This window comes from Ailuropoda melanoleuca, chromosome 14 (genome assembly GCF_002007445.2).
Source record: "Ailuropoda melanoleuca isolate Jingjing chromosome 14, ASM200744v2, whole genome shotgun sequence".
Lineage (NCBI taxonomy): Eukaryota > Metazoa > Chordata > Mammalia > Carnivora > Ursidae > Ailuropoda > Ailuropoda melanoleuca.
Genome location: NC_048231.1, coordinates 13863190 through 13877601, shown reverse-complemented (window position 1 = coordinate 13877601; position 14412 = coordinate 13863190). Strand labels below are relative to the sequence as shown.

General features: G+C 38.8%; 1 protein-coding gene across 5 annotated transcripts in view; it reads left to right on the top strand.

Annotated features, from left to right (window-relative positions):
* DPF3 (double PHD fingers 3) overlaps positions 1–14412 on the top strand; it is a 286307-nt gene that overhangs the window by 130977 nt on the left and 140918 nt on the right. For all 5 annotated transcript variants that reach the window (XM_034642253.1, XM_034642251.1, XM_034642255.1 and 2 more), the window contains exon 2: positions 4604–4764. In XM_034642253.1, the coding sequence (XP_034498144.1) occupies positions 4604–4764 (161 nt within the window). The remainder of the gene's footprint in view (positions 1–4603; positions 4765–14412) is intronic.

Below are 14412 nucleotides of genomic sequence, written 5' to 3'. Positions count from 1 at the left end.
GAAGAAGGGGACTGGAATCTTGCTCCACCACCCTCTATCGGCCTTCCCTCTTTTAAATATCAGAAACACTGCCTTCGCTTGGGCTGCTATGGCAGAATACCAGAGATTCAGCAGCTTAAACAACAGATATTTATTTCCTCCAGGTCTGGAGGCTGGGAAGTCCGAGATTAGGGTGCCAGCGTGGTCTTGTTCTGGTGAGAAACTTCTTGGCTTGTAGATGGCTGCCTTCTTGCTATGATCTCACATGACAGAGAGAGAGAGGGAGCGAGCGAGCGAGCGAGAGATGGGGAGAGAGAGAGAGACGGAGAGGTCATTCTCCTGTCTCTTCTTATACGGGCACCAATCTCATCATGAGGGCTCCATCCTCATGAACTAATTACCTCCCAAAGGCCCCATCTCCAAATTCTAGAACATTAGGGGGGTTAGGGCTTCAGTGCATGAATTTCAGGTGAAACAATTCAGTCCACAGCCAATACTCCACCTGGCTTTCTTTGAAGAGCAGCTCTAGGAACAGTGTCACTTTGAGGAAAACGGGAAGGTTCTTCCACCTTGCCAAATATTGCCCCCTGCTTGCTAGTTACTATAAAATGCTACATCAATGGGAGATGGCTTTCCACAGCGCAGTTAGAGTTAAATATATTTAAATGCAAACAGGAGGAAGTTAGCATATTGGTGTGATGATTCTTAATGTGTGTTTGTGGGCGGTGGTGGAAGTGTGGGCAGCTGGGTGAGACAGCAGGAAATCCAGGTGCCCACAGAGAAGAGGAGGAGCCCATGGTGGGGAAGGAGGGGCCAGAGATCCTGCCACAGGCTAGGGCTTCTTGTTATCTCTGCTTATCTCTGTTTATGTGCACAAATAGCAATGATGGGACAAGGTCCTGTTTTTACAGTCAAAGGGGACTGGTGGCCATGCAGCAGGAATGGAAAGAAGAGGCAACTTCCTGAGAAATGAAAGAACCCAATGCCAGATGGGATGAAGGAAAGGGGAGGGTCAAGGACGCCTTGCTGGGGAGATACTAGAGCAATGTTCTCTCAGGTCTTCCCGCCCTCCCCCCCAAACCCCAGAGAATGAAGACTCTGGGGAGGAAGCAGGCTTCTGGCAGATGAGGAATTTGCTTTTGGACACGTGTTTGGGGTATGGCAGGACACCTGTTCTTGGGTCAGAACACAGGACCAGAGGGACAGTGAAGAGGGAGCAGCTCCAGGTGTCTGGGGTGGAGGGTTGGACCTGAGAGTCAGCTCAGGACAGTGGATATGGAATCAAAGAGAACAGGCAAGGTGTTGAGAGAGAGAGGTGGAAGCATGAGGAAGAAGAGGAGCAGAGGGTCTTGGAGAGGCTGTGATGGGCTCTGAAAAGCACATTTGGAGCCTAGTTGGCAATCATTTTGGAGAAGACTTATTTGCACCCCTCCAAATTCTCTTTGGTTCCCTGGAATCCATTTTTCCACAGATGAGCTCAAGGAGGGTCACTGGAAAACTCTAAGAACTATGCTCCCTTACTTCCGATTTGATCGCTAAGGGATCTCACCCCTCACGGTGCCCCCAGAACGGGGCAGCCAGTGCTGCTCCAAGCCACAGGTTGTGGGCGGCCCTGCTCTGGCAGAGAGCCCCGTAGTTTGTTCCCCTGTGCCTTTCCTGTTCCTGATTGCAGCCTTGGGTAGCCTGAACTAGGCTGTTGATGAGAACGTCATTCTACTCTGCCTTGTGACAGCTTCTTCCAGCCCAATACATCTATCACCCCGTGGTCATCCAGCCCCCTTGGTCTGATGCAGACAGGTGATGGCTGAGGCTGGGCTGTGCCTGACCCAGCCTGGGGCATGCTGGTCACTGCTCCACGAAATGAGTCATTCACTGCCAGCCTCCCCCACCCTCACCCCTTGCAACTTGAATGCAAATATCACCCCTGGGATCCTATCATTGTGGGATTTTTTTTTTTTTTAAGAAATCCCATATTGAAAAGGACATTTGTCCTCTCTCCTGTTTAAATTGCTTTCCACGGGTTAGGGAGACCTGGCCATTGATTTTCTTCTAGAGAGCAGAACAAGCCCTGTGAAGATTTTGGCTAATTAACTTTTGGAGAGGTGCTGCTTGAATTTATCAAAAAGGCTGAAGTCTCTTTTCTCCTCCCGTATCTTGAAAAAGGCTTTAAACTTTTGTTTCCGAGTCGCTGTCAACGCCTAGTCTGTTTAAAAGTGACTTCCCTGGAGACGGGCAGAGAGGGTGTTGGATGTCACATTTTTGCAGGTTCAATCTTTAATACGGTCATTCCGGTCCGAAGAAGGGTTTCTCTGTTTACATAAGAGAGGTATCATTCACACAAAGATTACATTTAAAAATACACATTTTCCCCCCAGCACGCCTGTTACTAATAACATCGCATGTTATGGAAAGTGGAAAGTATTTAAGATGAAATTAATTTTCGCCCAGCGCACCACTTTGTTTGACTTTCTCGTTCCATTCGGTGTGGGGCATGGACTTGGCCAAACTCACTTTTTATTTTCAGCAACTTCCCTTTCTTGTTCCTCTCTTTGGGACTGTTGGAAGCAAGTTAGGAGCATATCAGGAAAAGTCTAATTTGAGATCCTGCCGTCGTTTTCTTTTATCCCGGCGTCCAGAGTTTGTTTCGAAAATGGAAACCTTCTCTCCAGTCCATGAGTTCCAGTGTGCCATTGGCTTGGTTTATGGATTCTCTTTCAGCAGAATTTCTGGGGTTGGAAGAGTTAACGTCTATTTTGGCCACCTGCCAAAAGATCGTGGGAAACCACATGACTTTCTCACATCGGGCACCTCTGTTACGTGTTCTTGTCAGTTCTCATCAATGTGGCATGGCTGGTCGCTGTTTCATGAAGGAGCTGGAGCATCCAGGACACACTGGATGGGGCTGTGTGTCATCTTGGCTGGGCTGAGCTGTCTGGGAACGTTCTGTTGCGCTGAGCTATGTCGCCTTAGCAGTGGAGGCATTGAAGCTGGTGGGACACAGATGTGAACGCTTTGTAGGAAATGGTTCTTTATTTTTGATCAATCTCATGATCCTTGTTACCATCTTTGATTACATCAGCTCATGTTCCGTTTTATAGCATTTTAATGGGCTTCCATCCCCCCAATTCATTTCCAGCTGTGTGGCTATTATAATTTGATTACAGTTTGGTTTTGCAACTGCTAGGACACTTTCTGAGCACGTTATGCCTTCCTTGTGAGGCTGAAGATGTTCCGAGGGGGAAAAGGAGCAGGGGCTTTTTTTTTTTTTTTTGGAGGTATGTCAATAAGTAATTTCCAAAAATGCCTCAGAAGCTTCAATGGTTGTATCCTCCCAGAATAGGAAATTTGCTTTAAACTCTTTGGTAGACCCTGACCCACTGATTTTTTTTTTAAGAGTATAGAAAAATCCCTCTAAAAATTTGCTTTCTTTAGTCCTCTAAATATTTTGGCTAAGAAATATATTATTTTTAACTTAGAGATTTTCTCACCCTGATTTTGGCTTCTTCAAATCTACATAGAACCAAAACAAGGGGACATTCATAATGTTGCTTCAAAATGAGCTACTTGATTCTCCCTTCTGGCCCAGCAATCCCTGTGGCTCCTCCCCGTCCTGCCTTTCCCCCCACCTCCCCACAGAAAAGTGCAAGTCTACCTGGCAGAGGTTATGTTATTACATTTGTATTTCCTTGAGACATTTATTAAACTTCGACATGTGCCTGTCTTTTATTTGTTATGTATTTGATCGCACTGATTTTTTTTTCTTTACATTTGGTCAGTTTTACCAATGTTACATTTTTGGTCTTTGAAAAGGATAACGTCTTAAAATTAGTAGCATCACCACATGTCCAAGGATACCAAAGATTCAGGAACGTAGAATTTACTATGCTTCATCTGACAAACCCCTCCAACAAATCAGAAAGGTCTTTCTATTGTGTTTTAGACCCCAGGGATTACATTATCTTGGATTCAAAATTCAACTATTATTACAAATGCTTCCTTTGTTTTCAGTTAGAAAGTTATTTTTCTTTAAGTGTGTGGTTTTAAAAGATTGGTGCATGCCCCTCTTCACCTCCTTTCATCATGATAGCTCCAGTTTTATGGGCTATTTCCTCTGTCCTAGTCTGTGTTTATATGGGGTGCTTTTCTTCTATTGTAATGGAAAGCCGTGCATCTATACTGGTGTTTTGGGTTCATTCTAGAGTGCCTTTCCTGGCAATTACTGAGAACAAAGTGTGGCTAACAGAGGATGTTAACGAGGGGGCTCTGGCTGAGCTCCTGGGAGAACCCATGGAAGATTGTTCCAGAACCACCTCTGTTGTGGTGCGGGACCTCATGCTTCCCAGAACAGGGACTTGTCACTTTTACTGGTGGTTTATCTAGGGGCCCTAGGCTCTCTGTTAAAGGGGATTCTAAAGTCCTGGTGGATTTGGTATGGGAAATAGAACCTGGTTGAGACCTGACACCAAGTTGGATTCTGCCCCTTGGCAAGGCTCTTGGTCCTTGTTGCCTGGGTCTTCGTAACTCCATAATATTCCCAGGGAGGGAGGTGGGTAACATCAGTTTCCCTCTGGCTGTGTTTCCATTTCCCCCGGCCTCATTCCTCCTCTCTCCCTCTCCCGGGCAGGCTCGGGGACCAGTTCTACAAGGAAGCCATTGAGCACTGCCGCAGCTACAACTCGCGGCTCTGCGCAGAGCGCAGCGTGCGCCTCCCCTTCCTGGACTCGCAGACGGGGGTGGCCCAAAACAACTGCTACATCTGGATGGAGAAGAGGCACCGCGGCCCAGGTGAGCCATGCGTGCGCCCCCCGCACATGCTCATGTCTGGCTTCCAGGCTGGATGCAGGAGGACCAGACATCATCCGGGAATCTCGGCAGCGCGGCTGGGGAAGGGCAGGTTGTGCAGCAGGCCTGGGATGCTCTCAAGAAACCCAACCCCTTTTCTAGCTCTTGGCACATGTTCCAAGGATGGTGTGGGGCAATGAAGCCACCTTGGGGGGAGGGGGGCGGCAGAGTGAGAGAGCTCAGGATTTAGCCCAAAGAAGGGAGGACGCGACAGCCATGTTCCTCCTTTGCCATTTTGTAGCTTAGGGGTTATAAACTGGAAATCTGCAGTCAGATCTGGGTTTGAGGCTTGGCTTCTTCATCAAACCTCTCCCCTCAGGTTTCTCATTTGTAAAATGGAAATAATAGTAGTATCTACTGTAGGACTTTGTCAGGATTAAATGGAAATAGTCATAAAAGGCTTATGAGTTAGCTCATAGTAAGTATGTGCTCACAAAATGCTGGCTACTATTGTTGCTATTACTGTTATTATTACTATGACATTAGTCTTCTAGGCACCAGAGAACAGAATAAAGAAAGACCAAAGGGTGAAGATTAGGGAGGCAACAACAACAAAAAAAATGCAGTTTTCTGGCTCTATATGGGTATTTTTAAAAAAACTTTTTACTATGAACAATTTCACACCCATACAAAAGTGAAGAGAATAGTAAAATGAGTGTCCATGTATTAATCAGCCAGTGTCAACAATGATCAACTCATGGCCAGTCTTGTTTCATTTATACTCACCTCCCACTTCCCTCCTTAACCCTTAGTTATTTTGAGGTAAATCTAAGGCAACATATTATTTCATCTGTAAATTTTTCAGTATGTATCTCTAAATGGTAAGGACATACACAAATCCACAATAGCTATCAAAGCTCCAAGTTAAGACATTAATAGAATCAAATATTTGTTCAACATTTATTTCCCCCTGTAGTTGAAATCAGAATCCAAATAGGATCCCTACATTATAATTGGCTGATGTGGTTTTTTTTTTTTTTTAAGATTTTATTTATTTGACAGAGAGAGACAGCGAGAGAAGGACCACAAGCAAGGGGAGTGGGAGAGGGAGAAGAGGCTTCCTGCTGAGCAGGGAGCCCGATGCGATGCGGGGCTCTATCCCAGCATCCTGGGGTCATGACCTGAGCCAAAGGCAGAAGCTTAATGGCTGAGCCACCCAGGGCCCCTGGCTGATGTGTTTCTTAAATCATTTTAAATCTGTAGGTCTTGGGGTGTGTGTGTGTGTGTGTGTGTGTGTGTGTCTGTGTGTGTGTCTGTGTGTGTCTGTATCTGTCTCTCTCCCCCTTGCGTTTTATTTGTGGAAGAAACTGGGTTGTTTGCACTGTAGGGTTTCCCAGAGTCGGGATTTTCTGATAGCATCCCTGTGGTGTTATTCCTGTGAATTGGTAGTTAGGACTAGAGACTTGAGCAAATTCAAGTTCAGTTTTTTTGGGGGCAAGAACAACTCCTAAGTGGCAGTGTACTTCCATCACGAGGCTCATGTTGCCTGGCTATCTCTCTTTTACTGATGTTAGCAGCCTTCCATGAGAGTTGCCTAGATCCTTTATTCAATTAAGGGCTGCAAAAAGGTGGCATTCAATTCAAGGTCTGTCACTATTTTTTCATTCACGAGCTCTAGAACTTCTATAAAGAGAAACATCTCCTCTTTAAAATTTTGATTATTGTGAGGATAGTTCCCCTAGGAGGTGGGATAAATAATTTTGCCCCTTTATTTGCCAGTTTATTTTATTTTTCATCACAATAAACATACTCTTTAATCCCCATCCCCTATTTCACCACCCCCCCTTCCCCTCTGCTAACCATCAGTTTGTTCTCTGTAATGAAGAGTTTGTTTCTTGGTTTGTCTCTTTCTCTCTCTTTCTTTTTTTCTTTGCTTGTTTGTTTTGTTTCTTAAATTCCACACAGGAGTGAGATCATCATTTGTCTTTGACTTATTTTAATTTAGCATTGTACTCTCTAGCTCCATCTGTGTTGTTACAAATGTCAAGATTTCATTCTTTTTATGGCTGAATAATATTCCATTGTGTACACGTACCACTTCTCCTGTATCCATTCATCTATCAATGGACATTTGGGCTCCTTCTATAATTTGGCTGTTGTAAATAATGTATTTATCAGTTTTCAGAATAATGAGTTGGTTTCCTAGTATTTACCAAAGATGATCAGTAAAGTTATTATTTTGTTGCATAACACCATGGATTCACAGATTTAAACACACTGGATACATTTTAACCCATTGTAACTATTATTCTTATTGATGCTTCTATTGTCCCATCTTTGGCTAGTAGGGGTTTGGGCTGGTGTTGGTGTTTTGAAAGAACCCCAGTAGATTCTGATAACTACCTTGCTATCATAATGTTAAGACAGATGTTTTAGGCTCATCTTGTACACCTTGCCCAGACCGGGAGTCAGCTATTTCTCTAAGAAATCCTGTTGCCTTTTTGTAGGAAATGTTATTTAAAGACCATAATCTTGGTGGTGCTCATTGTTCCTGGGTTGGTTGCTGTTTCTAGGACTTCTTAGTGAGCAGATCTAAGAAATATAATTTCTTTTCTGAAAAGAGAAAATACATTATAAAATTACACTTATATTTACCATTCAATTCAGTTTTAACACAGTTTTTATTTAACTATCCTAATTGTCTGTCTCCTTTCTCCCACACCAAAAAAATCCTGGCTCTAAATGATGCTGACATAATTACTTATTTGCTTTATGCCACAACATACACATCAGAGTATCAGAATAAAATGAGACTTCCAACAATAAAATTACTGAACGTGGTTTCTTCTCCTTCTCCTTCTTCTCTCCTTCTCCTCCTTCTCTCCTTTTCTCCTCTTCCTCCTCCTTCTTCTTTTTGTCCTTAGGGTACTGCCCATGAAGAATGTAGAGTCCAATTACTGTGTTTTAAGGTCACTTGAAAGAGTTCCTCCGAGTGGTTGTTCTACTAACTGAATACACAGTTGGATTTGTTTCATTTTGTGTTCACTTATTAGGTATTCTTTTTTTTTTTTCTTGAATTTCATATAATTTCTTTGTCTTTTTAAAATTTTTTTTATTTTGAAATAATTATAGATCCACAGGAAGTTGCAAATACAGTACAGAGAGATCCCCCATATCCTCCACCCAATTTCCCCCAATGGATACATCTTATGTAATCGTAGCACAATCTGGAAACCAGAAAATTGATAAAATGTGTGTGCATAGTTCAATGCCATTTTATCACACATGTAAATATGTGGAACCACGTCTATAATCAAGATACAAAATTATTCCATCACTGCAAAGATCTCCTTTATACTACCCCTTTATAATGATACTTACCTGCCCCTCTCATACTTTTAATACCTTTACAGTGTCTTAAACATTTCCTCTACACACACTGAAAGCAACATCAGACAGTATTGAAATTTTTGCTTCCATTATCAAACTGTTAACTTAGAAAACGTAAGAAAGTGTCTATTGTATTTACTCATATTTTTACTCTTTCATTGTTCCTTCTTCCTTCCTGATGTTCCAAAATGCCTTCTTGCATAATTCCTTTCTGATTAAGTACTTTCTTTAGCTGTTCTTTTAAAGTAAATCTACTGGTAACAACTTATCTTACCTTTTCTTTCTTCTGAGAATGTCTTGATTTTTTCCTTCATTCCTGAAGGATATTTTTGCTGGATATAAAATTCGGGGTCGCTAGTCCTTTTATTTTAGCATTTGAAACATGTTTTGCATTTCCTTTTGGCATGTGATAAGGTTTGTGATGAGACATTTGCTGTTATTCAAATTCTTTTCCTTTATAAGTGAGGTATCATTTCTCTGTCACTGCTTTCAAGACTTTGTCTTTAGTTCTCAAAAATTTGATTTTGATATGTTTTGGTGTGGATTTGTTTGAGTTTACCCTTTTTGGAATTCACTCAGCTTCTGGAATCTGTAGGTTTATATCTTTTGCCAAATTTAGGAAAATTTCAGCTATTGTTTTTTTGACTATATGTTTAGTCCCACTCTTTTTCCCTCATCCTTCTGGGATTCTACTAACAAAATTTTTAGATTTTTTTTTTTGTTATACCTCACGAATCCCCCGGGCTCTGTTTCTTTTTGTTTGTTTGTTTGTTTTTGTTCTTAGTCTGTTTTCTCTCTGTTGCTCAGTGTTATTTTTATTTTTCTCTCTTCAAGTTCACTGCTTCTTTCTTCTGTTCTCTACATTTGTTATTGTTGTTTTATTGTGTTTTTCAGTTTTACAATTTCCATTTTGTTCTTTTTTGTATCTTCCATTTCTTTGCTTAGACTTTGTTTTCATTTGTTTCAAACGTTCATGATTATTTGTTGAAACGTGTTTATGCTGCCTCCTTTGAAATTTTAATTGAGATAATTAAGATTCAGGATTGATATTTCTAGTAATTCTATCAGAAATTGTCAGATAATTCTAATATCGGTGTTGATATGTTATCTTTTATCTCATTCAAGTTGAGATTTTCCTAGTTCTTCACATGAGTGATTTTGATTGAATCCTGGACATTTTGGCCATGATGTTATAAGACTCTATATATTCTTTGGTAAAGTATGCAAATCTTTTATCCATTTAAAAATTGGATTTTTTAAAAAATTGAAACTTATTTGACACACAACATTGTGTCAATTTAAGGTGTACACCATGTTAAATTTATACATTTATATATTATAATGTGATTTCCATTGTACTGGTAATTATCAACTCTATCACATTACATAATGATCCTTTTTTTAGTGGTTGGAATAATTGAGTTCTAATCTCTTAGCAAGTTTGGTGATATAATATAATATTGTTGTCTATGCTCTCTTACTCTGTATTAGATCGCTGGGTGGGGGAATCATTTGTTTTCTTATTATTAAATTCTGTTAGTCCTTTATATATTCTGGATTCAAGACTTTTATCTGATATATGCTTTGCAAATATTTTTCCCAGTCTATGGTTTATATTTTCATTATCTTAACAGTGTCTTTCAAAGAGCAGATATTTTAAATTTTGATTAAGTAGAAATTTATCAATTTGTTATTTTATGAATGAGATTTTGTTGTTGTATGTAAGAAATTGTTGCTTAATCCAAGGTTAAGCAATATTTGTTTTTTCTTTTCCTAGAAGTTTTATAATTGTGGGTTTTATACTTAGGTCTATGATCCATTTTGAATTTTAAAATATAATTTGAGGTACAGATTAAAGTTTATCTTTTTGCAGATAGATATCTAATTGTTCCATCATGATTTGTTGAAAAGACTAGCCTTTCTCCACTGAATTGCCTTTGTGCCTTTGTCAAAAATTAAATGTTCATATGTATGTGAGTCTATTTCTGGACATTCAGTTTTGTTTCATTGGTCTATTTGTCTTTCCTCACAATAATATCATACTGTCTTGATGATTGTATTTTTGTAATGCTTTTTGAAATCAGGTAGTGTTAGTCCTCTAAATTTGTTTTTCTTTTTCTAAGTTATTTTGGCTATTCTAGTCCTTTGCATTGCTGCATGAGTTTTACAGTCAGTTTGTCCATTTTTACAAAAACTCTGCTGGGATTTTGATAGGGATTATGTGGAATCTATAGATTAGTTTTGGAGAAAATGAACAATTTTCAATACTGAGTCTTCTAATCCCTGAATATAACATGGCTCTCCATTTGTTGTCTTCTTTAATTTTTCCCATTGATGGTGTTTAGTTTTTTGTGTACAGATATTTCACATTTTGTCAGATTTATTTCTAAGTACTTAATATTTTTGATACTATTGTAAAATGGATTTTAAAAATTTCGATTTCTGATTATTCTTTGTTAGTTTACAGAAATACAGTGGATTTTGTATATTCATTCCATATCCTGCAACCTGCTGTCCTCATTTATTCTATCATCTTTCTGTAGATTCCACAGCATTTTCTGCATAGTTGATTGTTGGTAGTAAAAAAGAAAACTTTTCTTTTCAATATGAATGACTTTTATTTATTTTACTTGTCAGTTGCACTGGCTAGAATGTCTAGTATAATATTAAGAAAAAGTGTTTAGAGTGGACATCCTTATGTTCCTGATCTTAAGGGAAAAACATTCATTTTTTCATTATTAAATATGATGCTAGCAATGGGCATTTTGTAGTCGCTTTTTATTAGACTGAGGATATACTTATTTCTAGTTTGAGAATTTTAAATCAGGACCTGATGTTGGATTTTATTAGCAGATTTTTCTGAGTCTGTTGGGATGATCTTGTGATTTTTCTTTTGTGGTTTGTTAATATGATGAGTTACTTTGATTGATATTTGAATGTTAAACTAACACTGCATTCCTAGGATAAACCCCACTTTGTCATGATGTATTATCTGTTTTTTTATATCATCAGATTCACTTTGCTGAAGTTTTATTAGAGGTTTTGCATCTATGTTTATGAGAGGTATTTCTCTATAGTTTTCTTTACTTATGCCTGTGTCTGGTTTGGATATCAGGATGATGTTTGCCTCATTTAATGAGTTGGGAAATATTTCTTCCTTTTCAGTTTTCTGGTAGAGTTTATGTAGAATTTGTATTTTTTCCTTAAGATGTTTTATTTTGTAGCATTTTCCAGTGAATTCATCTGGGCCTGGCAATTTCTTTGTAGGAATGTTTTTAAAACTACAAATTTAATTTCTTTAATAGATATTTAGGTTTTTCATTTTATATCGAGTGAGTTTTGGTATTTTGTGACTTCAAGGAATTTGTCCATTTCATCTAAGTTGTCAAAATTGGTTGTACAATGCTGTTCATACCATTAGTGTATTATTCTTTTTTTTTTTATTTAAGATTTTATTTATTTACTCGACAGAGATAGAGACAGCCAGCAAGAGAGGGAACACAAGCAGGGGGAGTGGGAGAGGAAGAAGCAGGCTCATAGCAGAAGAGCCTGATGTGGGGCTCAATCCCATAACGCCGGGATCATGCCCTGAGCTGAAGGCAGACGCTTAACCGCTGTGCCACCCAGGCGCCCCTAGTGTATTATTCTTTTAATATCTGTTGAAACTTCTTCTTTTTTTTTTTTAAAGATTTTATTTATTTATTTGACAGAGATAGAGACAGCCAGCGAGAGAGGGAACACAAGCAGGGGGAGTGGGAGAGAAGAAGCAGGCTTATAGCAGAGGAGCCATGTGGGGCTTGATCCCAGAACGCCGGGATCACGCCCTGAGCCGAAGGCAGACGCTTAACCGCTGTGCCACCCAGACGCCCCAATATCTGTTGAAACTTCTGATATATTCTCTCTTTTTCCTTATGTTGGTAATTTGAATTTTCTTTTTCACCTAATCAGTCTAACTGGAGGTTTATCAATTTTATTGATCTTTTCAAAGAAATAGTTTTTGATATAATAGATTTTTCCTTTTTTTTCTGTTTTCTATTTCATGATTTCTGCTCTGATATTTATTTTTTCCTTTCTTCTACTTACTTTGGATTTAAATTACTCTTCTATTTCTTCTATTATTTCTTCAGGTAGAAACTGAGGTCATTGATTTGAGACTATTCTTCTTTTCTACTATAGGTGTTTTCTAACATAGTTTATCCCCAAATATAAATACTGCTTTAGCCTCATTTCACAAATGTCAATACTGTATTTTCATTGTCATTCAATTAAAAATGTTTCCTATTTTGCCTTTCAAGTTCTTTTACCTATGGATTATTTAGAAGTGTGTTATTTAGTTTCCAGACCTTTGGGGGATTTTCCAAATATATGCCTCTTACTTATTCCTAATTTCATTCCATATGGTCAGAGAATACTTTGTATGACTTAAATTCTTTAAAATTTACTGAGACTTGTTTTATGGTTCAGAATATGGCTTATCTTGGATAAATTTTCTCTTTGGTCTGGAAAAGAGTGTGTATTTTCTTGTTGGTGGTTGGAATGTTCTATAAATATCAATTAAGTCAAGTTGGTTGATAGTATTGCTCAGTTCTACATCCTTACTGATTTTTCTGTTGATTTGTTCTATGAATTATTGAGAGACAGTATTGAAATTTCTGACTATAGTTGTGAGTTTGTCTATTTAACCTTACAATTTTATCAGTTTTTGCTTCATATGTTTTGAAGCTCTGTTATTAAGGGAATACATATTTAGGGTTGCTATGTCCTCTTGATAAATTGGTCCATTATCATTATGTGAGGACCTTCTTTATCTCTACTAATATTCTTTACTATGAAATCTGCTTCCGTGATATTAATATAGCCATTCCAGCTTTCTTTTGATTAATGTTAGCATGGTGTATATTTTTCCATTCCTTTACTTCTAGTATATTTGGATCTTTATAAGTATATATTTTTTTGTAGGCATATATTGCTGTGTCTTGCTTTTTTCATTATTGTAATGTTTTATTTGCTTCAGAGGTACAGGTCTGTGATTCATCAGTCTTACACAATACACAGCGCTCACCACAACACATACATCCAGTGTTCATCACCCAGCCACCCCATCTTTCCCACCCCCCTCCACTCCAGCAACCCTCAGTTTGTTTCCTGAGATTAAGAGTCTCTTATGGTTTATCTCCCTCTCTGGTTTTGTCTTGTTTCATTTTTTCTTCTCTTCCCCTATGATCCTCTTCCTTGTTTCTCAAATTCCACATATCAGTGAGATCATATGATAATTGTCTTTCTCTGATCGACTTATTTCACTTAGCATAATACCCTCTAGTTCCATCCACATTGTGGCAAATGGCAAGATTTTGTTTTTTGGATGGCTGCATAATATTCCATTGTATATGTCTTGCTTTTTAAATGCCATCTGACAGGGGCACCTTGTTGGCCCAGTCACTTAAGTGTCTAACTCTTGATTTTGGCTCAGGTCATGATCTCAGGGTTGTGGGGTGGAGCCCCATTTTGGGTTCCATGCTGGGCATAGAGCCTGCTGAAGATTCTCGCTCTCCCTCCCCCTCTCTCCCTCCTCCCGCACTCATGTGTGCACACACATGCACTCTCTCTCTCTAGAAAAAAAATAATTGCAGGTTGACAATCTGTGTTTTTAAAATTAGCATATTTAGACTATTTACATTTAATGTGATTATTGCTATAGTTAGGTTTAAAGCCATCGTTTTGCTATTTGTTTTCTATTTATCCATCTGTTTGTTCCCTTTTCCCTCATTTTCTTCCTTTTTGGGGATTAATTAAGTTTTTTATGATTCTATTTTATTTCCTTTGTTGGCTTAATAACTCTTTGTTTTGTTATTTTAATGATTGCTTAATGTTTGTAGTCTCCATCTTTAATTAAAGTTTGCCTTCAGGTGATACTTTACTACTTCATGAATAGTATAAAAACTCTATTTGTAGAAACTATTACTCTACTGTAATAGTATTACAGTAAACAGAATAATACTGTCCACAAAGATGTCCACAGCTGGAACTCATGGAAATGCTACCTGATGTGGCAAAAGAAACTTTGCTGATATGATTAAGGACGTTAGATGGGGGAGATTATTATTATTATCCAATGGCCTCAATGTAATCATAAGAGTCTTTATAAGGGGGAGGCAGCAGGGCAGAGTCAGAGAAGGAGATGTGACAACAGATGCAGAGGTTGAAGTGATGCCATTGAGGAAGCAGTCACAAGCCAAAGGATGTGGGTGGCCTCTAGAAGAA